General features: G+C 39.4%; 3 protein-coding genes across 11 annotated transcripts in view; 2 read left to right on the top strand and 1 right to left on the bottom strand.

Moving 5' to 3' along the window:
• LOC127509865 (putative leucine-rich repeat-containing protein DDB_G0290503) overlaps positions 1-26,009 on the top strand; it is a 427,110-nt gene that overhangs the window by 167,093 nt on the left and 234,008 nt on the right. The gene's annotated exons all lie outside the window — the stretch shown is intronic.
• LOC127509969 (DLA class I histocompatibility antigen, A9/A9 alpha chain-like) overlaps positions 1-26,009 on the bottom strand; it is a 421,940-nt gene that overhangs the window by 183,450 nt on the left and 212,481 nt on the right. The gene's annotated exons all lie outside the window — the stretch shown is intronic.
• Positions 15,934-26,009, top strand: part of LOC127509891 (cytolytic toxin-alpha-like) — a 63,272-nt gene continuing 53,196 nt past the window's right edge. The window contains exons 1-2 of the mRNA XM_051889157.1: positions 15,934-16,127; positions 16,907-17,007. Coding sequence (XP_051745117.1) covers positions 16,908-17,007 — 100 coding nt within the window. The 5' untranslated portion in view covers positions 15,934-16,127; position 16,907. The remainder of the gene's footprint in view (positions 16,128-16,906; positions 17,008-26,009) is intronic.

Raw genomic sequence — 26,009 nt, 5'->3', positions numbered from 1 at the left:
CTTTATTGCTTAAGACTTTATTCCCTCAAGAAAAAAGCCAAGAGGAGCAGAGCTAAAAGTCTCGATAGTGCATCACATCGGGAAATTTATGAATGAACACTGTCAGATCCCAATACAAGAGCTGACATGTATGCTCTGCTCTCAAACAAACAACACTTGAATCGTGTGTATCCCCACTCGTATAGTAGCGAGGGCAGGGAAGCACACACGACTCAAGTTGCTATTTGCTCGCCAATAAACTCCTGTCTAGAAATATATAATGCTTGAGGACAAACAACAATAAATAGACAGAGACAGTTTCACACAGAGCGCTTTGCTGAGGCACAAAAGCTGAAGCCGGTCTTTCCGGATGTGTATTTATCCTTTCCTGGTCGTGACGTCACCCACCAGTGACGTTCACTCTCGACATTGGACTAGTTGACACACGTGCATCAGACGCATTCACGCTGAGAGCGTTCCCATAGCGCCCCCATCGGGACGCAGTGCGAGTTCCCTCGAAAGGGAACTACACACTGCACTTCTGGGCAGACCGGCTATCGCAAAACTTGAGCTTGTGGCACGATTAGATAACATCAATATGGAAACACTGAAGTCAAGTTATCCAGAACTGTGCAGCGGTCTGGGAGAAGTTTGACAGCCATACGTTATCAGGCTTAAACCGGGAGCTATTCCATTCTCTCTTAAAATGAATCCCGTTACCTTTAATGGGCAAAGTTAAAGAAGAGCTGGGTCGTATGGAGTCGTTGGGAGTAATCAGCAGAGTCGAGGAACCAACAGACTGGTGTGCTGGCATGGTTGTGGTCCCAAAGAAGTCTGGCGCTGTTCGAATATGTGTAGACCTCTCTAAGTTGAACAAGTCAGTTCGCAGGGAAAAATACATCCTGCCATCTGTGGAACAGACATTAGGAATGCTGGCTGGAGCACAGATCTTCAGTAAGTTAGATGCCAATATGGGATTCTGGCAGATACCATTGTCAGAGGATTCTGCGTGGTACACAACGTTTATAACTCCATTTGGCCGATATTTCTTCAAACGGCTTCCTTTCGGAATAACCTCCGCTCCAGAACACTTCCAGAACAAGATGGCTACAGAGGTCACTGAAGGGCTGGAAGGCACGGTGTGTCACATTGATGATGTTCTGGTGTGGGGGAGAACAAAGGAAGAGCATGACATTCGTCTGCATACAGTGTTGCAGAAAATGCAAAAGGCAGGCATGACACTCAATGTTGAGATGTGTGAGTTGTCAAAGCAGAAAGTTCACTTCTTAGGGCACATTATGTCTGCTGATGGCATAAGTCCTGATCCAATGAAAACAGCAGCCATCAGGGATATGAAAGAGCCTTCAAATGTGAAAGAATTGCGGAGCTTCTTGAGGATGGTGAATCAGCTTGGGAAGTTTATCCCCCAGTTGGCAGAAAAAGAAAAAGCTCTCTGTGATCTGTTGTCGAAAAAGAACTGTTGGATTTGGGGAGTTGAACAAGCCAAGGCGTTTCAAGCTCTGAAAGATGCTTTGTCGTCCCCACCTGTTCTAGCTATCTATGACTCAAACAGAGACTGTAAAGTGTCGGCTGATGCTTCGTCTTATGGACTGGGTTCTGTCCTTATGCAGAAATGGTCAGAAGGTTGGAAGCCAATAGCTTATGCATCAAGATCTCTTACTCAGACAGAGCAGAGATACGCACAAGTGGAGAAAGAAGCCTTGGGTCTCACATGGGCGTGCGAAAGATTCAAGGATTTTCTCATCGGTAAGCATTTTGAATTGGAAACAGACCACAAGCCGCTACTGAGTCTCTTGGGCTCACAAGCTTTGGCTGCACTTCCACCTCGTATTCAGAGGTTCAGAATGCGACTGATGCGTTACTCTTACTCCATTGTTCATGTACCAGGAAAGAGTTTGTGGGTGGCTGACACTCTCTCACACGCTCCAGTGAAGCGGAGTGAGCTACAAGAAGAAGAGAGAGAGTTTTGGGAAGACACTAACATATATGTAGACTCTATCATGGGAAATTTACCAGCAAGTACAACGTACCTGGAACAGCTGAGAAAAGAGCTGAAGAGTGATATGTTCTAGTGTGATGAAGCTGTGTGTTGAAGGATGGTCAGAACACAGCAAGCATGATCCAGTGCTGAAATGATACTGGGCAGAACGTGCTCTCCTAACTGTACAGGATGACCTGTTGCTGATAGGCACGAGGCTGGTCATTCCAGCAGCCATTAGAAACAGCGTCCTTACCAAGTTGCATGAGGGGCACTTAGGACTTGTGAAATGCAGGGAGCGAGCAAGACAATCAGTGTGGTGGCCAGGGTTAAGTCATCAGCTGAAAGAAGTGGTGCTCAACTGCAGAACATGCCTCAAGGAGATAAAAACCCAAAAGAACCACTCATGCCTACTCAACTACCTGACATGCCCTGGCAAAGGCTAGGAGCGGATTTGTTCATGCTGGGAACTAGAACATATCTGCTAGTTGTAGATTACTATTCTAGATTTGTGGAGATTGCTCAGTTACTACTAAGTCCACTGATGTCATTGTTCACATGAAGTCCATATTCGCACGGCATGGAGTTCCAGAAACTTTGGTAACAGATAATGGGCCACAATTCTCTGGATGTTTGTTTGAATCCTTTGCTACCTCGTATGGATTTCAACATGTTACCAGCAGCCCAAAGTTTCCCCAGAGCAATGGTGAAGCGGAACGTGCGGTCAAAACCGTGAAGGCAATTCTCAAGAAAGCCAAAGACCCTTATCTTGCTCTTTTAGCATATCGAGCTACACCCTTGCAGAATGGGTACAGTCCAGCTCAGCTTCTTATGGGCAGAAGGCTGCGAACAACCGTGCCCATGCTCTTGTCATTGTTAGATCCAGCACTCACCGATTGTGTTGCAGTTTTCTCAAAGGAAGAGGAAAGAAAGCGTGCAGATGCAGAGCGCTTTAATGAACGACACAGAGCTAGACAACTTAGCACATTACGGCCAGGAGAACAAGTCTGGGTGTCAGATGCTAAAGAATCAGGAACAGTTGTATCCAGTCATTTTTCTCCACGGTCCTACATTGTGAATACGCTACATGGATCTGTGAGACGTAACCGTCACCATTTGATACCAATGCAAACAGTGTCAAAGGATGAAAACAGTGAAACACAAGATCAGTCCTTGGAAACATTCACTGAATCTCACCCTGTCTCTCAGGAATCAGAGAAGCAAGACTTTCCTGAGATGGTGTCTACTCCACGATCAAAGTATGGGAGGAGAATTGTGAAACCAGTAAGACTGAACCTGTAAACAGATTGTTTCACAGTTGCATAAGCGTTTAGAAAGCACTACCACTGAATGTACATAATTGAAGAGAAAAGAAGAAAAACTGAGAAATTGTTCAAAAAGGAAAGGACAATTGTTGTAATTGCTTGTTTTGTTTAAAGAATTAGATAGGAGCAGACCTTCCAGCAAAAGAGGCAGAATAATCCTCTAAGGTCTGTTGAGACAAAGGTAGTCTACCCTTTGTTCTCTAGAAAGGGGAGATGTGGTGATGTTGCTATGGATGTTGCTATGTGTTCTAGTTTGGTGATGCTATATGATGTCATTAGAGGGCGACTAGTACCAGTGAGTTGTATGTATGTATGTATGGTGTTGCCTGAAGAAAGTAAAACACGTTAATACAGTTCGAATCCAGAGTCTTTATTTAAGAGACACGACACATACATACGGAAATAATATCACATACAGTCAAGGGAGACATTTTACTATATGGTTACACATTAATTTATATATTTTCAAAATGATATGGTTAAAAGTATTTGTTCACAGTTTATACAAATTAGTTCATGCCTTATGGACTAACAAATCATAGTTTGTATTATCCATTAACATGGTAATTAAAAATCCTCATTGTACTTCATGATATCTTATGCATATATGAACAGAAAAGTGACTTTATTTAAAAGTATTGTTGTTAAATATTGTAGATATCGATCCGATCAAAATCCATGTAAAAACAACTTACATTTAACAAAAGAAAATGACATGCGCAAATATGACTGTTTAAGCCCCGCCCCTCACTTCCGTTCTGTGGCTGCGGTTCTGAAACTGCTGGTGGTGCTGCCTGGATATGTCTCTATCTAGTCTGTTAGGCCTATTGTAGCATTTTTTTTTCTTTCATTTTGTTAATATATTAATTATTTAAGTTAAATATATTTCGTCTATAGGCATGGCTATTTATATATGATTTAATCCTGTTTTTCTCCGTTCAGAAGTGCAGCAGGTGCGTGATGATGATGATGAATGCTCATGTTCTGTTGTTTATTCTGCTATTTGTTCATGTAGGCTAAAACTAAACCCCTGGGATTTTTTTAATGGGTCACAGACACTTATTCATTCTAATTTCGTTTAATTCTAATTTAATATAATCTTGTGGGTTAATGAAAGGATAATGATCGCGTCGGTTGAAAGTCAGGGGGAAAAAAAACCCGATAAGATATTGACAAGGCAACATTTCTAATTTTCGTGTAGTTTAAGTTTTTCAACTAATATTTATATTTTCTTTCAAGTTTATTTCGATTAGCATAAATGTTTATGCTAATAAACATGTATGCCATAGCGCCGGCCACGTGACATTCACACATTTAATAAGGTTGCCCCTGGACATCAGTTTACAGGGGTAGGCTAAAGGCTACCACCGCTTAATAGAAAATAAGTTTGTTTCTGTTGCTGTCAGTAGTTTTTGGAAGTTACATTAAAATGCAGTTAGCTCAAAAATATGAGGGCACGCGACAGGTGCTGTTTGAAAGAACATGATGCATCTGTATGTTTAATGCATGGCGTGTGTGTTTCACCAGCTCCGTTTCCATGGGCTCATTTTGATTTATCTAATACTGGATATTTCTAGGTGATAACTTAGCCTAAGACGTGTGATTAATAATAAGACCGCACCAAGAAAAAAACATATTAATCAGTGATGCTGTGACTGTCCACACGAGAAGTAACGCGACGCGACAAAATGTTCTACTGTAACCGACGCCTCGTTCTATTTTGGATCTTTGAAATATGCGTAGTATTTTAAACGTTTGTCACATGTTGTGCATGTAAAAGTGGGAAATATGAATGTGAAGTGAATTTGTGGTCTCGTTTCAAATGCACTGATCAATATGCTTGCGTCGACTTCACTGTAGCCTATGTGCCCTGGTTCCTTTCCATGTTCTGACCGGTGTCCGAATCTCAATCAAACACAAGCTCTTATCAGCCACATTCATTCAGGTCACCAAATGATTAATATGGAAAATATCAAGCGCTTCCATTTCAGGCCCTGTTATCAGAGCTGTTGAAGATGTTAGGTTACTGTTCATGTTTGCCAGCCCAGGACATTTACAAATGCAGACCAGACGATGTTCTACGGCCATGTCCGGAATAAAGAGTAGCCTATCCATGTCACACAGTAGGCTACAGTTAGGGTGATATTATATGACTTAACCCGTGATATAAGATTTTGGCCATATACCTATCCAAGTCATTCATCACAGACAGTATCACCGTCAGAAGGCTACACTTCTTGTATTTCGGCCACACCACAAATTGTCGCTGTGGCCTCAACGCTTCGCCCTCGTCTACTCTGAGCTCGATTGCTATGTCTGAGGTAAACCACGCCCTCCTTATTACCCTATGGACAAAGAAATGTAAAAATACATAAATGTAAAAATAAAGAAATGTAGAAATAAAGAAAAGTAAAATGAATAAATGTGGAAATGTACAAATATGGAAATAAATACATAAATAAATGTGGAAATAAATAAAAATCGAAATGAATAATGTATAAATAAAAACAAAAAATAAATAAATGTGGAAAAAAAATATATGCATAAATAAGGAAATAAATGTATAAATAATTACTTTTTTTTTTTTTTTTTTTTTTTTTGCTTTTCTATGTATATTTATTTATTTTTGCTTTTTTACATTTCTTTGTATATTTATATATGTATTTATTTACTTTTAATATTGGCAGACTTGGCATTCCATATGTGTCGGCCTAGACCCTAACACCATAGATGGCATAAAGGTCTTAAAACGCTTGAACCCCGTTAATTGCAGCTATATTTTGTATGTCTTTTTTAAACACACCTGATTCAGATCATATTAGGAAACAGCTGCGTAAACTGAACTGAATTGGTCAGAAAAAGAGAGAGAACATGCACCACGTACTTCCAGAACTGGACTATTAAGTAATATCTGTTCGCCTCTGAGTAATTGAATTGTGAAATTCACCCCTGTGGATTACCTGTTTCTCCTCCTGAGTCTTTTAGTGTGTTGGTCCTAGAAGGACAACAGAATGATCAGGCAGGCCTGAAACATATAACCCACTGAAATCAATTTAAATCTAATTAGTCTTACCTAAGTGGCTTATATATATATATATATATATATATATATATATATATATATATATATATAATGATTATATATACATAATGAGGCTTAGTTTTTCACCCAGGATTCACTGCTCCTCCTGGAACATGGTCTTCATCATGGATCTCTTAAACCTGGATCACTGCCGTCCACTTGGAGATGGTTTGAATGATATGTGCTTGTGTTTAAAGGGATATGAATCAATGTTACATACATATTTAGTTACATACATACAGTATTTTGGTACCAATTTAATACCAGTTCTCAATACTCATCCCTATAATCATTATCGTCTTCTTGGTGCTGCACGGCTGTCTCTCCTGCTGCTGAATATGAAGTGATTTACAGCAGTGAAGAACACATATGAACCAGCAGGGGGCGACAAATCAGCATATTTTGTTATAAGCAACTTCCTGAATCACTGACTGAACTGGACATAAAGAATTGTAGTGAACACACACACACACACACACACACACACCATTTTATACAGACAGGGTCTAAACCAGAAGCAGTGGTGGAAAGAGTACTGAAAATTTGTACTCAAGTACAAGTACTGTTACATTGCTGAAATAATACTCAATTACAAGTAAAAGTACTGGTGTCAAAAAAGCACTTGAGCAAAAGTACAAATTACTCTTCTCAAAAACTACTCAAATTACAAATTACTAATTACTTTTTATCTGGCGATATTTAATGAACTACCAAACAATATTCAACCAAATCATGATCTAAGTAGAAAATAGCTACTTTCAACAAAGCACTTTCACCTTATTCATGAAGTACTGTACATTAATTAGTGGTCATGATACTGGAATTTCTAACTTCAATACGATACCTTGAAAATGATCAATATTCAGTATCATTTTAAATACCATGGGGAAAACCACCGCACACTGTGTCCTGCCATATAGATATTTTAATATGTAATTTTTATGTCCATCTATTTTGTCAAGGCAATCATTATTTTCAAGCTTCATAAAGCACAAGACTCGTGGCAGTAATCAATTTGAATGGAACGGTTTAATTCAAGTCTTCTGAAGAGGCACATCCGCTTTATACGATGAACAGATTTTAATTTAGGCTTTTGTTTGCATATTTACACATTGATCAATTACCATTACAATAATCTCACTTAAATATTTGCTCACTCTGTGTATTTGTGTCTTTACAATAGGGTAACTTTGTTGCAATAGCTCACATGCAGCACAAGAAAGCTTGATTTCAAACTGAATTGAATTTACAAAAAAGACAAGTAAAAAGTCAGTAATAAAATAAGAACAAATGAACAAATTACCTCAATTCAGTAAGAGGTATACGAAATATAACAACACTGATTTTTTATAGGCCGTGTATGTTAAAGGTTTAGTTCACACAAAAATGAAAATTCTGTCATTGATTACTCACTCTCATGTTGTTCCAACACAAATTAAGATATTTTTGATGAAATCCGAGAGCTTTCTGACCCTCCATATAGACTGCAACGTTATTACCTCTTTCAAGGCCCAGAAAGGTAGTAAAAACATTGTTAAAATAGTCCATGTGACTACAGTGGTTCAACCTTAATGTTATGAAGCGACGAGAATACTTTTTGTGTGCAAAATAAATAAATAACGACTTTATTTCTTCTCTATTGTGTCAGTCTCTGACATTGTTCACATAGTAAACACAGTGCAGCACTTCCAGGTTCTATGTCAGAATGCTGGCTCATTATTGGCCGGCTTCTGCGTCAGCATCACACGCATGATTCGTGGTGCCCACATGAACAGTATCAGAGAGTGACACGGAAGAGAGGAAATTGTTGAATAAAGTCTTAATTTTTGTTTTTTGGTCACTTCATAACATTAAGGTTGAACCACTGTAGTCACATGGGCTTTTTTAACAATGTCTTTACTATCTTTCTGGGCCTTGAAAGTTGCAATTACATTGCAGTCTGGGATCAGAAAGCTCTCAGATTTCATCAAAAATATCTTTATTTGTGTTCTAAAGATGAACGAAGGTCTTACAGGTTTGGAATGACATGAGGGTGAGTAATTAATGACAGAATTTTCATTTTTGGGTGAACTAACCCTTTAAGAGCCATATAACATGTTGTTTATTTAGATAAAAAGAACATCAGAAGGGTTTGACCTGTAATATCTGTACAATATAGTGATGCAGTTAAAGAGATATGTACAAATCATACAAATGCCCCATTTTGAAAAAATACATTTACATTGTAAAGAAATTAAAGATCCACATTTGTTTGTTGAAAGACTTTCTGGTGCGTTTCACTTATAGCCAATAAGATTTCCTGTAGCATTTTCATCGGTCAGGCATGGAGGTCTATTCTGATTGTTTGATAACTTTTGACAACGTTTAATTTAAGAGCACGGAGAGATACACGATTGCATACTACACAGAGCGTGCACTTATCTGAGTGAGAGGAGAGGCAGTTCACTTGTATATTGAGAGCTTGCGTCGTTTTCTGCCCTTACTATAATGCGCTCTCGACATTTGTAATTAAAATACGCCATTGAAACCTGCGGATATGATTAAAATTATGCGCAATACCCGCAATCCTGCGCTGTAACTGAAACGAGTGACAGGAGGAGGCAGGTGTGTGTCAAACTCGCGGTCGGAGAGATGAGAGAGTGAAAACGCGCCGCTGGTAAAATATCAGGGTTTTCATTGGTCTGTTTACGGTCGGATATCTTTATTGGTACTACCGATATGCTGGTCAAAGGTTTCAATATTAATTCAAATTGTAAGCGTACTCAGTAACGGAATGTGATTTTACAAGTAGCGGAATATATTTCTTCGCTTAATTTGTACTTAAGTACAAGTAAAATTACAGATTTAAAAATGTACTCAAAAAAGTACAAAAACCCGAAAAAACTACTTAATTACAGTAACGTGAGTAGTTGTAATTCGTTACTTCCACCTCTGACCAGAAGTGTCCAATCCTGCTCCTGGAGGGCCACTGTCTTGTAGAGTTCAGCTCCAGTTAAACCCCAGGTAAACACATCCAGTTAACCAAGGTCTAATTATAGGCATACTAGAAACTTCCAGGCAGGTGTGTTGAAGCAGGTTGGAGCTAAACTCTGCAGGACAGTGACCCTCTAGGACCGAGTTTTGAGAACTCTAATCTAAATTCAACAAACACTCTGCCGACGTTTAAACAATATAAATGATTATTCTGTAGTTTCTTGTTTTTAGCAGTTACATTTAAAATAACTGAATATAAAGAAAATAAACAAATAGATGATTGTCAGCAATATATTGATGCTTTACTTTTATTAATGCTTATTAATTTATTCTTTCATTTCTGTTTAATGGAATTCTATTTCATTGGAGTTGTCTTGCTGCCAAAATGAGAAAAGGTCCAAACATTGTTTATGAAAACTTTCCTATAGTCTGAATTAATTAATGACCAATAATAGTGTAATTACAGTATTGTTACATTTAATAAAAGCATCAAATATTGCAACATTATTTTTACTTCCATTTCTTTCCCTTCTCTATCTAAAACTGACAAATGAAAAAGTAAACAAACCTTAATGAATTCAGGCCTTTTAGCTTATTATATGTGGCCAACTGTTTTCAAAATTATTTATATGATAATTTTGCATACAGTGTTATGCAAGGTTATTTGTCTGAAGTGAGAATACCACACCTTGTATTCATCAGTTAAATAAACTTGTCTGACAAGCACTGCAAGTCTTTTCTCTTCGTGCAGTAAATCACATGCTTCTGTGAATTATATTGTGGACATTTAATCCAGAAAATAATCACCACTGTAAAAAAAAAAAAAAAACTGTCCTGTAAATTAACGAAAAAATACTGGCAGCTGTAATTAACTGTTACGTACTTTACAATATGTTAATGCAAAAATGCAATGCACTAAATTAAAACTCAAGTCATTTCATTTGCAAAAAATCTGCCTTCAATCGGCCAACTCTGCCAGTTAAGTTTATAAACTGAATTCACTTAATTTGAGTCCACTTAAATACTTTCAAATTGAGTGAATTTAACAAAACCATTCAAACTATGGAAACATCAAATAAACTTAAAGGGATGGTTCACCCAAAAATGAAAATTTTGTCATCATTTACTCGCCCTCATGTTGTTTTAAACCTGTACAAATTTTTTTTCCTCTGTTGAACACATTAGAAGATGGCATCTCAGCAGACAGACCTGTATCCTTTCAGATATTAATCTTGCGAGAATGGGCGAGGACACAAACTTCACCCCGCCTTATTATTTCCTCAACAGTGTAAGGCATAACCTGCTAGTTATCAAGCTCATATTACTGTTCATGTGTGTTGTGTGTACAGTGATAGTGAGAACGAGTGTCTGTTTTCAGTGTTTAATTCATCAGTCAGTTTACTAATGCCAATGTTAACATCACCTTTATTTCTATAGTGTTTTAATGTTTCCAAGGGAACAAAAAAGTCTTGTGAATAAAAAACAGATATTAATGAGTGTTAAACAAATGCAGTTGTTATAAGTTTGACATTCAAAATTTAATTAGGTAGTTTGTCACAAAGAACAGACAATGAGCAAACAAGAAACATTTTTATTTTTCCAGGGGAAAACAAGATTATGAAAAAGAGCAAAATGATTTTTCTTAAAGCAACATCAGTTTTGATATAGTGTCTAAATGCTTTCATAGGATGTCTGACAGCTTTGCTACAGTCAAATTAACTTAAGCAAAACAAATTTGCCATACGCATTGAGTAAAACTTACACCATGCAATGAAATGCTAACTTTGCTGTTCTCACCTTAAACACAAATTAAAAAACAAAATATATATATACAGTTGTGCTCAAAATTATTCATACCTGTCACGAATGTGGCTCCCTCGCCTCCTCCTCCGCACCACCGGAGGGAGCCATCACCCGAATATTGACTGTTCCCATTCGGACTACGTTTCCCATAGGCCCTCATTCCTGGGACTGATTGCGCACACACCTGCACCCCATCACGCTCACACTATTTAAGCCGCACACACACACACACTCACCGCCAAGTCTTGATTTGCCCCGGTGATCATTTCTGAGCGTTTTCCTGTGGATTGTTTATTCTGTTACTGTTGGACTGGTTACCCGTTGTGATTCTCTGCTGCCTGCCCTGAACTGTGCCTGTTTACTGGACTGTGTTTGCTTGCCGCCTGCCCTGATCTCTGCCTGTGACCCGTTACTGTTTGTCTGCCGCCTGCCTCGACCATTGCCTGTTCCTGTGTATGTCTTTGCCTTTGCCCCTGTCTGCCTTGTTGTTTAATCTAATAAAGCTGCGAATGGATCCCCATTCTGCCGACCCTTCATTACAATACCCTTGGTAAATATGACCAAAGAAGGCTATGAAAATAAATCTGCATAATTAATCCTTTTGATGTTTTATTTTAAAAATCGACAAAAATCCAAACTTTCATTGGAGAATAAGAATTTTAAATGGGGGGAAAATCTCATTATGAAAGAAATGTTTTTCTCTAATACACATTGCTCACAATTAATCATACCCTTTTATTCAATACCTTTTGCAACGTCCTTTTCCCAAGATAATAGCTCTGAGTCTTCTCCTATAATGTCTGATGAGTTTGGAGAACACCTGACAAGAGATCAGAGACCATTCCTTCATGCAGAATCTCTCCAGATCCTTCAGATTCCCAGCTCCATGTTGGTGCTTCTTCTCTTCAGTTCACTCCACTCATTTTCTTTAGGGTTCAGGTCAGGGGACTGGGATGGCCAAGGCAGAAGCTTCATTTTGTGCTCAGTGACCCATTTTTGTTTTGGTTTTGATGTTTGTTTTGGATCATTGTCCTGTTGGAAGATCCAACCACAGCCCATTATATGACTTCTAGCAGGGACAGTCAGGTTTTGATTTTTTATCTGTTGGTATTTGATAGAATCCATGATGCCATGTATCTGAACAAGATGTCCAGGATCTCTGGCAGAAAAATAGCCCCTCAATATTAAAGATACAGCAGTATATTTCATTGTACACATGGGGTACTTTTTACCCCTGTGTGCACCAAACCAATCTTGAGTGTTTGCTGCTAAAAAGCTCATTTTTTTTGTTTCATATGACCATAGAACCCATCCCATTTGAAGTTCCAGTAGTGTCAGTTACTTTTCAAATGTTCTATGGTCAGATTAAACAAAAAAAATGAGCTTTTTAACAGCAAACACTCAAGATGGGTTTGGTGCACACAGGGGTAAAAAGTACCCCATGTGTACAATGAAATATACTGCTGGATCTTTAATGTTGTAGGCCTATTTTTCTGCCAGAGATCCTGGACATCTTGTTCAGATACATGGTATCATGGATTCTATCAAATACCAACAGATAAAAAATCAAAACCTGACTGTCCCTGCTAGAACCCTTATAAACATCAAAACCAACACAAAAATTTGTCACTGAGCACAAAATGAAGCTTCTGCCCTGGCCATCCCAGTCCCCTGACCTGAATCCTAAAGAAAATGAGTGGGGTGAACTGAATTAGAACTGTTGAATTAGAAATGTTGTCTTCGTCAGCACTCCCTTTAAGTTGGACTCACTCCCTGCACTCCTTTGTCAGTTCTATTGTTATTCTAAATGTGTATGGTTGTGTTTCTTGCTCCTTCGTTGATTAAATACCCTTATTATTGTGGATTTCCGTATTCGCCTCGTCTCTACAATACCAACACGTAACATTCTATGAGTCCAGCTATGACACCGGAGGATACTCAAAATCCTGCCGCACATTATACAGGTACATCTCAATAAATTAGAATGTCGTGGAAAAGTTCATTTATTTCAGTAATTCAACTCAAGTTGTGGAACTCGTGTATTAAATAAACTCAATGCACACAGACTGAAGTACTTTAAGTCTTTGGTTATTTTAATTGTGATATTTTGGTCACATTTAACAAAAACCCACCAATTCACTATCTTAATAAATTAGAATACTTCATAAGACCAATAAGAAAACATTTTTAGTGAATTGTTGTTGGCCTTCTGGAAAGTATGTTCATTTACTGTATATGTACTCAATACTTGGTTGGGCCTCCTTTTGCTTTAATTACTGCCTCAATTTGGCGTGGCATGAAGGCGATCAGTCTGTTGCACTGCTGAGGTGGTATAGAAGCCCAGGTTTCTTTGACAGTGGCCTTCAGCTCATCTGCATTTTTTGGTCACTTGTTTCTCATCTTCCTCTTGACAATACCCCATAGATTTTCTATGGGGTTCAGGTCAGGTGAGTTCGCTAGCCAGTCAAGCACACCGACACCATGGTCATTTAACCAACTTTTGGTGCTTTTGGCAGTGTGGGCAGGTGCCAAATCCTGCTGGAAAATGAAATCAGCATCTTTAAAAAGCTGGTCAGCAGAAGGAAGCATGAAGTGATCTAAAATTTCTTGGTAAACGGGTGCAGTGACTTTGGTTTTCAAAAAAACACAGTGGACCAACACCAGCAGATGACATGGCAGCCCAAATCATCACTGACTGTGGAAACTTTACACTGGACTTCTAGCAACTTGGGCTATGAGCTTCTCCACCCTTCCTCCAGACTCTAGGACCTTGATTTCCAAATGAAATACAAAACTTGCTCTCATCTGAAAAGAGGACTTTGGACCACTGGGCAACAGTCCAGTTCTTCTTCTCCTTAGCCCAAGTAAGACGCCTCTGACGTTGTCTGTAGTTCAGGAGTGGCTTAACAAGAGGAATACGTCAACTGTAGCCAAATTCCTTGACATGTCTGTGTGTGGTGGCTCTTGATGCCTTGACCCCAGCCTCAGTCCATTCCTTGTGAAGTTCACCCAAATTCTTGAATCGATTTTGCTTGACAAGCCTCGCAAGGCTGCGGTTCTCTCGGTTGGTTGTGCATCTTTTTCTTCCACACTTTTTCCTTCAGCATTATTTATCAGCAGTCTTCCCCATGATTGTGAAGAATAAATGTTGAAATTAAGTGTTATTTTATGTTTTAGTGAAGAGAAAGACCGTATGGTGTTTAATGCTGTTATGTTTGACATTTAAAAGTTTGTTATTCTCTACAAAAGAAGTCATCCTATCAAATTAAAAAAATGAAGCAGCACTTTTTCACTCTGCATAAATTCAACATGAGGTACTATTAAAGGGATCATATAATGTCACTTTTACAAGATGTAAAATAAGTCTCTGATGAGTGTGTATGTGAAGTTTTAGCTCAAAATACCCCACAGATCATTTTTTATAGCATGTTAAATTTGTCACTTTTTGAAGGTGAGCAAAAATGCTCAGTTTTTGTGTGTGTCCCTTTAAATGCAAATAAGCTGCTGCTCCCAAGAAGAGGGCGGAGTTTCAAGAGCTTGTGTTAGCAGTGCCGATTACCTCCAGTGTTAATTTCGTTAATGAAAACTATGACGAGAAAATTTTCGTTGACGACCTTTTTTCCCATGACTAAGACGAGGCGATGAGAGACGACACCAATGTCATTAAACGATAACTGTGACTAAATCAACACATGCAATATCATTGAAGAAATAAGACGAGACTGAAATGTGGCTAAAGGACTAAAAACTTCCAAAATCACTCCACCAAAATCACTCTTTTGAAATCACTTTTTTTTTCTTTTTTTTTTTTTTTGGTCAAATAAAGGAGACAAAACATTACAGCCTGTTTTATGTTGCTGCCTACACATGCAACATCAAATGTTATTTTTAATGTGATGACCAAAACATTATTTGTTCAGCCTTCTAAGATTGTCCTCATTTGTAAAACCGGATGTTTCAAAGATGTAGGAAATAGAAAATTTGATTGAAAACACTATTATTTAAAAATAAAAAAGACATTAATTACCATTATAACCAGCAGGTGGCGGCAAAGTAGCATTTATTTGCGCATATATCAGCCAATTCCTGTAATAGTTTTACACTCAGTCTGACTATATTCTGATTATAAACTGATGCTCAACACACCTACGAGACATTTTACCGGAAGTTTTCCAGCTGGCTTATATTGCGGAAGTTCTCAAAAACACTCCGTGCATATAGTCCATAGATTGTTATAATACAGAAGAAAAATATATGAAGAAATGCTGCTGTACATTCATGTCTCACTGGAACATGTTTATAATCATCTTATATAATAATGTTTTCAGTGTGGTCAGCAAATCTTGGAAGACTTTAAAAGTGACAAAATTGTATGAAAAATGGAGAATGAATATTGTTATTAAAATAACGATTATGTAGAATAAACATGGCAAGGTCTTAATTATAATCAGACATAATAACATTATTTACAGAAAAATATTATAACAGTGCTGACGTAGCCTATATCAGATCTAAGTTTCTGAATAACCAAACAGGAAGTTTCATTTCAAATAGGCTAATTGTGACTTAAAATGTCTCTAAAATGTTACATTTTCAGTTTTCTTGGCATAATTATAATATGATTATAGAACATTAGTAGAAACATTCTCCTCTCCTAATTAAATAATTAATTCATTTTCTAATGTCACTCCTCTCGCTCTATATTATGTTCCTGTATCTGTGTCTGTAAGTTTGCTTCTATAGGGAGGAGCTGAAATAAAACAAAGTGAAAGTTCAATAGCTTTTGAGAGACAAAAGACATCTCAGCACGGAAGGAAAATCACATCAGATTCATTTTAAGAGTTTTAAAGAGAGACACTTAAACAACGCCACTTTTATATCAAGTTTATCTGATTCTGACGAACAAAAACTTAAACTCCTCACCAATAGGATAAACGGAAGAAAGATCTTTGAAGGAACACAGAAGGTGAGTGAAATATAGCATCATGCTAAAACGTATGCTACACATTTACAAAAAATAAAATAAAAATGCATAAAAAATATAATAAATAAATTAAAAATAAAAGTAAATGTTAGAAATAAATGATTGTCATCTAATTTATTTCTATACTGTAAATGCCTGTCAGTTTTAAGGATAAAGGTTTCAGATAGACCTAATATATGATCTGAAACCTTTATCCTTAAACACGAATAAACAGATATCAAATGGATAAACATTAAATATTAACAGAGACCCAATAACTACGGAGGCTTGTTTCCGCCACTGAATAAAAAAATAAAAAAAGGTAATTGTGACTCTTTTTCTCAGAATTGCGAGATAAACCTGCAACGCTGACATACTGAGTTTATATCTCGCAATTCTGACATTATAACTGACTGTATTTCTCACAATTGTGAGTTTATATCTCGCAATTGAGAGAAAAAAAGTCAGAATTGTTAGATAAAAAGTCGCAATCACCTTTTTTATTCAGTGGCAGAAACAAGCTTCCATAAATAACAGCTCAAAACTTATATGAAGAAAGACAGTAATACTGATCAAGTCAATGGAGGAATAACAAGCCAGTCTCTCTGTGATTTCATCCTCAGGGCATTTTGCCCTTGCTACTGTTGCTGATAACGCCATCTAGTGTGGTGGCTGTGTATTGCAGCATGTCAATACCTCACGGGGGGGGGGGGGGGGGGGGGGGGGGGGGTTCATTCATATACTTTATATGTTCATTTTCCTCATCTGATGTTTGTCTTTAGCATGGATTCTGTGGGAGTGAATCAGATTGAAACAGCAGCTTTGGGGAGACCCTTCCAGCTCGGCATGCTGTATGACTGCAGAAAAGATGCATTAATAACAGGTACCAAAATAGCCCATAGAGAGATAAATAAGGAAAATAATAACACTGCCATTTATTGAAAACAAGTGCATAATCCAGTAAAAATACAAACTAAGAACTAGTAACACCACACAAAAGACTTTGAAATTGAAAAACAGGCTCATCAAGATCAGTATATAAATAAGCTTATTTTTAGCTTAAAATAAGTATACTAATAGCACACTTGAATAAACTTTTTATCGTAAGAGATGCCCATGTTCTGAGTCTAATCTCTTGACTTCTCAGACATATACTTTATATACTTCAAAATGCACTTAAGTATACTTGACTTATACTGACAGAAAAGTCTAAGTATATTTGGCCCATACTTGTACTCAGTCTTTTTATGAGATATTGTCAGGGTTTGGTGAGGGAAGGAAATGTTTTTATTATTAATAAAAATAAAACAAAAACAAACAAAAACTACCCCGTGGGTGAAAACAAGACTGGATACAAGACAGCAAGACTGGCAGCAAGTCTTGGCAGGGTCAGGACACGTTAGGACACCTTAGACAACGAACATTTACAGGGGCCCGTTTCAATAAGGAGGTTCAACCAACTCTGAGTTAAAACTTGAACTCTGAGTTGACTTACTCTGAGATAGGAAACTCTGAGTTTTCAGTTTCAGAACAGCTGAATTGAGTTAGTTCAATCGACTCTGAGTAGGTTGACTCGGAGTTAAGCGCGTGCACCACGACTATGAAAAACCATCATCAGTGGAGCTCCGACATTACAATTTACCATGGCAACAGCACCCAACAAAATGATGTCCGCATCACTGTTATAATATCAGAGTTGAAAACCTGCAGTACGGTAAGTTATTGAACTAATTAATAATTAATTAATTTCCACAGGCAAAAAAAAAAAAAAAAAAAAAAGGTAAAATAATAATAATAATAATAATAATAATAATAATAAAAGTGCATTTTTCTTCCTTTACAAATTCTTTGCAATAAGTGTAAATAGTAATTAGATGTTATTTATGCTTTATACTGACAGATACATACTATTTACACCACAGTATTGTTGTATATTAACAGGGTGCAATAATAATAGAGTGTAAATGATTATATTAAAATTATAAATAGGCTACTTTTATCATTATTAAACACTCGTTAGGCATTTTACTTCCACTTTTAGAACATTTTCTTTGTTTTTATCAAAAATAAAGGCCTGTCTACAGTATGTAATCGGAAAAGTGAGAAGAGCGAGCTCGGCAAAAGGCGGACTCAAACCTGGTCAATCACGTCACAAGCAAATTCTCAGCGCTCAGTGCTTTACTGCCTACACCATTAGTTTTTAACCTTGTGTGACATTGGTGGGTGGAGCTACTGTAAGTTTGCACTTAGTAATAAAAAAGACACTCTGAGTAATCTTGTTTTCCTTTTGCATTAATATTACCAAACTGGCAGATAATTTTACTTAAGTAAAATGCACTTAATTTAGATCCCCCAGGAAACAAGACCTTATATCATTTTCTTATATAGAAAATTGATTTAAGATTTTTTTTTTTGTTGATATTTGTACTTGAAATAAATACAAAAATGCATTTTTGCAGCATGAATGAATTAAGTATTTAAACATTGCTTTCGCTTTAAAAAGGGGGAGGAGACTGAAAGAAACTCTGGGTTTACCGAAGAAAACCATTGAAACTGACTCTGAGTATAAGTTACCTCTCTTTCAGAAACGGGCTTGACTACTCTGCTTTCTTGGGTTTGACATACCTCCCATTCTGAAACGGAAAACCCAGAGTTTCCCTCATTTCAGGGTTAACATACTCAGAGTTTTCACTTAACCTCCTTTCTGAAATGGGCCCCAGGACTACAAACACAAGGAGAATAAATAGGAGAGCAACAAGGCAGGTAATGAGGGAGGACAAGTGGGGCAAATGAACAAATAATCAGGTAACAAGATGGGCGGGGTCAAGATAATAGACAGGAGAGTACATGGCCAATGAAAACAAATCACAAGACCTGTGCTCACACAAAACGAGACATGAACACACAGCTAATAGGCTTATTCGACTTGATGCAGCGCTGCAAAAACCGATTGGCGACTGACTTGAAGCAGTGCAAAACGGTAAGAAATTTTGTCTAACTTGAGGCAGCACCGACGCCATGTGACTGTGACGAATGACTTCCACGAGAGCGATTCGAGATTAGCCGGCAGAGTCAGCTAGTGCAGTTTCTCAAGAGGAGCTGCACGAGCTCTGATGACGACACAGCTGTTCCAGGATTGGACTGGATTCATCGCATGACAACGATCATGTGTGTTTCGTGTTTATTCTCACACCTTCAGTTCCACTAATTCTCACAAATCTGTATTTTTATAACAGTTAAAACTCTTTTCATGTAGCCGCGATGTTATATTGTGTATATATATAAAACATATACCCCGCTACATTGGTATTTAAATAATATATGCTTATGTTGATCTTTATTCTTGTAAAAACAGACGCTGTAAGCGGTACATAAAGTATTGAATGAAAATGTCTCATCTGTGAAACATCTGTGTATTAGTCAAATATTGCTTTTATTTCACTTCAGCTGTGATAAAGTATGCAAACGCAGCGCGAGCGTCACTACAAGAAGCAGAAAGTGTCCGACTTCACGTCTCCGTTTTCAGCTCCTCCCCGCCTGCACGCGGCTACTCTCGCCGATCGGTCACATCCAGCCGTAGCCGATGTCGAACACACCTAATGAGAAACCTCATAAGCCACATGTTCACACTAAACAAGACAACATGAAAACACGCAGCTAGTGAAAAAACACAAACTGCGTGCTACACAGTACAAAACAAAAACATATCACGAACACACAGCCAGTGAGCACTGTGCTGTGTGATAAAACTGCACATTTTAGAGTGGTCTTCTATTGTGGCCAGCCTAAGGCACACCTGTGCAATAATCATGGTGTCTTGATTTGCATCTTGATATGCCACACCTGTGAGGTGGATGGATTATCTAGGCAAAGGAGAAGTGCTCACTAACACAGATTTAGACAGATTTCTGAACAATATTTGCGAGAAATAGGCCTTTTGGGTACATAGAAAAAGTCAGCTCATGAAAAATGGGGGCAAAAACAAAAGTGTTGCGTTTATAATTTTGTTCAGTGTATATAATATATATATATATACACACACACACACACACACACTATATTGCCAAAAGTATTGGGACACCCCTCCAAATCATTGAATTCAGGTGTACCAATCAATTCCATGGCCACAGGTGTATAAAATCAAGCACCTAGGCATGCAGACTGCTTCTACAGACATTTGTGAAAGAATGGGTCGCTCTCAGGAGCTCAGTGAATTTAAGCGTAGTACCGTGGTAAGTTGCCACCTGTGCAATAAGTCCATTTGTGAAATTTCCTCACTACTAAATATTTCACGGACAACTGTTAGTGGTATCATAACAAAGTGGAAGCAATTGGGAACAACAGCAACTCAGCCACGAAGCGGTAGGCCATGTAAAATTACAGAGCGGGGTCAGCGCATGCTGAGTCGCACAGTGCGCAGAAGTCGCCAACTTTCTGCAGAGTCAATAGCTACAGACCTCCAAACTTCGTGTGGCCTTCAGATTAGCTCAAGAACAGTGCGTAGAGAGCTTCATGGAATGGGTTTCCATGGCCGAGCAGCTGCATCCAAGCCTTACATCATCAAGTGCAATGCAAAGCGTCAGATGCAGTGGTGTAAAGCACGCCGCCACTGGACTCTAGAGCAGTGGAGACGTGTTCTCTGGAGTGACGAATCACGCTTCTATGTCTGGCAATCTGATGGACGAGTCTGGGTTTGGCAGTTGCCAGGAGAACGGTACTTGCCTGACTGCATTGTGCCAAGTGTAAAGTTTGGTGGAGGGGGATTATGGTGTGGGGTTGTTTTTCAGGGGTTGGGCTTGGCCCCTTAGTTCTAGTGAAAGGAACTCTTAATGTTTCAGCATACCAGACCCTTCCTGTTCCAACATGACTGCACACCAGTGCACAAAGCAAGGTCCATAAAGACATGGATGAGCGAGTTTGGTGTGGAGGAACTTGACTGACCTGCACAGAGTCCTGACCTCAACCCGACAGAACACCTTTGGGATGAATTAGAGCGGAGACTGTGAGCCAGGCCTTCTCGCCAACATCACTGCCTGATCTCACAAATGTGCTTCTAGAAGAATGGTCAAAAATTCCCATAAAAACACTCCTAAACCTTGTGGAAAGCCTTCCCAGAAGAGTTGAGGCTGTTATAGCTGCAAATGGTGGGCCAACTCCATATTAAAACTCCATATTAAAATAAAATTATAGAAAAACACAGAATTGTTGACATTTTTGCAGATTTATTAAAAAAGAAAAACTGAAATATCACATGGTCCTAAGTATTCAGACCCTTTGCTGTGACACTCATATATTTTACTCAGCTGTCCATTTCTTCTGATCATCCTTGAGATGGTCCTACACCTTCATTTGAGTCCAGCTGTGTTTGATTATACTGATTGGACTTGATTAGGAAAGCCACACACCTGTCTATATAAGACCTTACAGCTCACAGTGCATGTCAGAGCAAATGAGAATCATGAGGTCAAAGGAACTGCCTGAAGAGCTCAGAGACAGAATTGTGGCAAGGCACAGATCTGGCCAAGGTTACAAAAAAATTTCTGCTGCACTTAAGGTTCCTAAGAGCACAGTGGCCTCCATAATCCTTAAATGGAAGATGTTTGGGACGACTAGAACCCTTCCTAGAGCTGGCCGTCTGGCCACACTGAGCTATCGGGGGAGAAGAGCCTTGGTGAGAGAGGTAAAGAAGAACCCAAAGATCACTGTGGCTGAGCTCCAGAGAGATCGGGAGATGGGAGAAAGTTGTAGAAAGTCAACCATCACTGCAGCACTCCACCAGTCGAGGCTTTATGGCAGAGTGGCCCGACGGAAGCCTCTCCTCAGTGCAAGACACATGAAAGCCCGCATGGAGTTTGCTAAAAAACACTTGAAGGACTCCAAGATGGTGAGAAATAAGATTCTCTGGTCTGATGAGACCAAGATAGAACTTTTTGGCCTTAATTCTAAGCGGTATGTGTGGAGAAAACCAGGCACTGCTCATCACCTGTCCAATACAGTCCCAACAGTGAAGCATGGTGGTGGCAGCTATGGGGGTGTTTTTCAGCTGCAGGGACAGGACGACTGGTTGTAATCGAGGGAAAGATGAATGCGGCCAAGTACAGGGATATCCTGGACGAAAACCTTCTCCAGAGTGCTCAGGACCTCAGACTGGGCCGAAGGTTTACCTTCCAACAAGACAGTGACCCTAAGCACACAGCTAAAATAACGAAGGAGTGGCTTCACAACAACTCCGTGACTGTTCTTGAATGGCCCAGCCAGAGCCCTGACTTAAACCCAATTGAGCATCTCTGGAGAGACCTAAAAATGGCTGTCCACCAACGTTTACCATCCAACCTGACAGAACTGGAGAGGATCTGCAAGGAGGAATGGCAGAGGATCCCCGAATCCAGGTGTGAAAAACTTGTTGCATCTTTCCCAAAAAGACTCATGGCTGTATTAGATCAAAAGGGTGCTTCTACTAAATACTGAGCAAAGGGTCTGAATACTTAGGACCATGTGTTATTTCAGTTTTTCTTTTTTAATAAATCTGCAAAAATGTCAACAATTCTGTGTTTTTCTGTCAATATGGGTTGCTGTGTGTACATTAATGAGGAAAAAAAATGAACTTAAATGATTTTAGCAAATGGCTGCAATATAACAAAGAGTGAAAAATTTATATATATACACACACACTATATTGCCAAATATAGTGTATATATATTAAAAAATCCTTACATTTTCAGAGAGCTAAAGAAGTAGTTCTTTATACAATGATAAAAAATAAAATAAAGCAAATAGTTGTCTCATAAACAAAACACTCGCAGATCCTCACAGGGATAAACTCCAGTGTGAAGTGAATGCTTCATATTATTACTTGGGCAATTCCAGCGTTATGGACGTGACATTTGGATTATAACCTGAAATATAAATTCTCAGAGAATGCAACTAAGAGTTCTAGTAGCCATAATAAAACCAGACTCACTCAGTGAGGTAACTATTCAGCTCGACCAGAGCTTAATAAACCAACACAAACCAACAGGCATGCACTCAGTAAAACACCTTTTACTCTTAAAGCAAGAGGAGTACAACATACGCCATAATGTTCTGTAGGAGGCCCAAAGGTGGGCCTACGACCTCAGGCAGACACGTAGTGTCAGCTTGTGGCAGTGTTCCAGGCTCAAAGGGAGCAAACATAAGATAACTGAACCAAAGTGAGGTTAACTAGATAAACTCAACCTGAGCCAACGGCCACTCAGCAATGTACTCAGTAAAACACTTTTTACTCTTTAAGCAAGAGGAGTACAAAGACATACACCATCGTGCTCTCAAAGGAGGCCCAAAAAGGCCTACAACTAACAGACACGTGGTGCCAGCTAGTGGCAGCAGTGATAGCAAAACCAACACAGAACTGCGCCAGCATGTTAACTGAAGTAGGCCCAAGCGGGGCCTGCGACTCAAAAACACGTGGCATCAGCTAGTGGTTTTACAGGTGACCAAGCTCAAAGGGAACCAGCTCTAAACCCAACAAACAATTGTGGTAACTAGCTTAACTCAACCTGGGCTTAAGTCTACACATTCCAACAGGCAATGTACTCAGATATACTAAACCCTAACAGAAAGGGGAGCACAACAACATATGCTACCATGGTCTGAAGGAGGCCTGAAGTGGCCTACTACTTCGGACAGACACGGGCATAAACCTGTGGCAGTGCTAAATTAAGTGAGCAAAACTCATGAATATCTACCAACAGCGCTTGTGAAACACAAGCTATCATGCTCAGAAGGAGGCTCAGATTCACCAAGCCTTCAACACCACAGACACAATGAGCTGTTGTGGCAGAGAATAACTCTAAAGGGAGCTAAAAAGAACCAAATTGAAAGTGAGGTTCCCTACCACTCAACCTGAGCTATGCAATCCATCAGGTCATGTACTCAGTAAAACACCAAAAACCCTAGAAGCCATGCTCTAAAGGAGGCTAGAAACAAGCCTACTACTATAAGAACAGGTGCTAACCTGTGGCAGCAAAGAGTTAAGCTCACATATGTGTAGGGCAAAACTAGAACTCAAAGCAAACACAATGCTTTGCTATTCATACATGCCATCCTGAAAGGAATGGATGCTTTCACCAAACAGAAATAAACATCTGTACTGAACCCTAGAGAACGGGAGCTAAATCAAGATAACACCATAACCTCAAGCTTGAATGCTAATTCAAGTGGCTCAGGGGAAAGACAAATTCAGTATGAATGTAGTTCTAGAAAAGTGGGGCCTAAGCAACATAGCATACACTTATCTAAAGAATGATAAGGGCCTACCACCTGAGACAACGGCACCAGGGAGGCTAGTGACAGCCTGCTAGCTTAGCTGCTATCTAAGTACCTACACCAAAGGGGTAATGGGCATATGGCCTGACAACTCAAATAAGAGGAGGCCAGAACGAGGCACTATACAACTTGACAAGGGATAGTAGCAATAAAGGGTGAATGCTTTAGTAAATCACCTAAGCCCTAGTTCTAGCCTAGGCCGGCTAAGCTGTGGGCCTATAGGGTTGCACAAAGCATAGATCTGCCTGGGGCTTAAACTCAACCTCTGAACTCAACCAGAGAAGAGGAAACTAAGTAAAGCAAAGCTCAACAAGCAAACAATGCCAGGTGGCCCAGGGGGCCGACACAGACATTAGATCTATCTGAAGTAAAGAGTGCTAACTCAAACATACTCTAGCTAAAACCAGAGGAGAAGCTACTCTACCAAAGGTGGCTGAGAGGCGGCCATTTTGTGGCCAACACAATACAAATAAATCGTTCCAGCCAACCCAATGGAACTTCAGTGCCCAACAAACCCCTATCTTTTTCCATCTACACGCCCAGGAAAAAACTATACAGGAAAAACAAGGTCGACATATTTAATAACATAAATATAGACCAAGAGATTCTACATTGTGGAAGGATGGAATCTAGGGTTCTTTTAAGCCTAAAAGAGCCTCCTCACTATCAAGCCAGAAGGCGAGCCCTCAGAAAATATTCATAATGGGCCCAGCCTTTAGCCTGACTGTAAGAGGTGCCTGAGCATATTACAAAGAATTTCTAACCCAGGAGGTGGAAGAAGAGAGGAGATGGCAAAAGTGAACTGCCATCACAGAGAGGAAGTGGATCACTGACGCTGCTGGCGTCTGTAATTGAACACCTCCCTCAAAACCGCTCTTTCTTCCTCGAGTCCTGCTCAGAGGGCGACACAGCTCTCACCGCCTCAGGGGACAGATCCTGATCCAATCCCTCAGCAGATCAGCCTGGCAGGCCTGTAACACTGCCAGTGTAAAGCCGCCACAGCCTGACTTGCTGCTGCGTAAGCCCTGCCATTAATGATTAAAGGGCAGGACCGGAGCTCTTAGCGTCGGAACCCGCCTAATGATGAGGTAGTTTGTAAACATCTCGTCAATAGGGGGTATCGACACATACCCATGCCGGTTCAATCCCACAACATCAGCGAATTTCCAGCGAATGGAGCATCTAAATAAGCAGATGCTCAGAATACACACAGACAGCGCTCTCAAGCGCTGTCCGCGCGTGCTCTTTCCCAGACAGAAAAACACACAGATTGTGTGTGTCACCGAGTGTCAAACACCTGGGACACGGGTGAACACACATACTGAAACGTTTGTTAGATATAATAAAAAATTCTTACCGGATTCGAAGTAATCGCGATCAGACAAAACAGTCCCGAAAGACAAAAAGATACTGACTGCTTCACTGGCGGCTCATTTATACTTCCGGGCCGCATCTTGATGATGTCATAGGCTGTCGCCGGCCACAAACCAGAAGTGAACTTGACCCAGGGCAGGTACAGACTGATATACTCTGTTTACAGAAGGTAGAGGTTGCTCGCCACATAACACATCAGTTGTCTGA

The sequence above is a fragment of the Ctenopharyngodon idella genome, chromosome 3 (genome assembly GCF_019924925.1).
Source record: "Ctenopharyngodon idella isolate HZGC_01 chromosome 3, HZGC01, whole genome shotgun sequence".
Classification (NCBI taxonomy): domain Eukaryota; kingdom Metazoa; phylum Chordata; class Actinopteri; order Cypriniformes; family Xenocyprididae; genus Ctenopharyngodon; species Ctenopharyngodon idella.
Note: the sequence above shows the minus strand (reverse complement) of the source record. Positions and strands in the feature narration are given on the sequence as shown.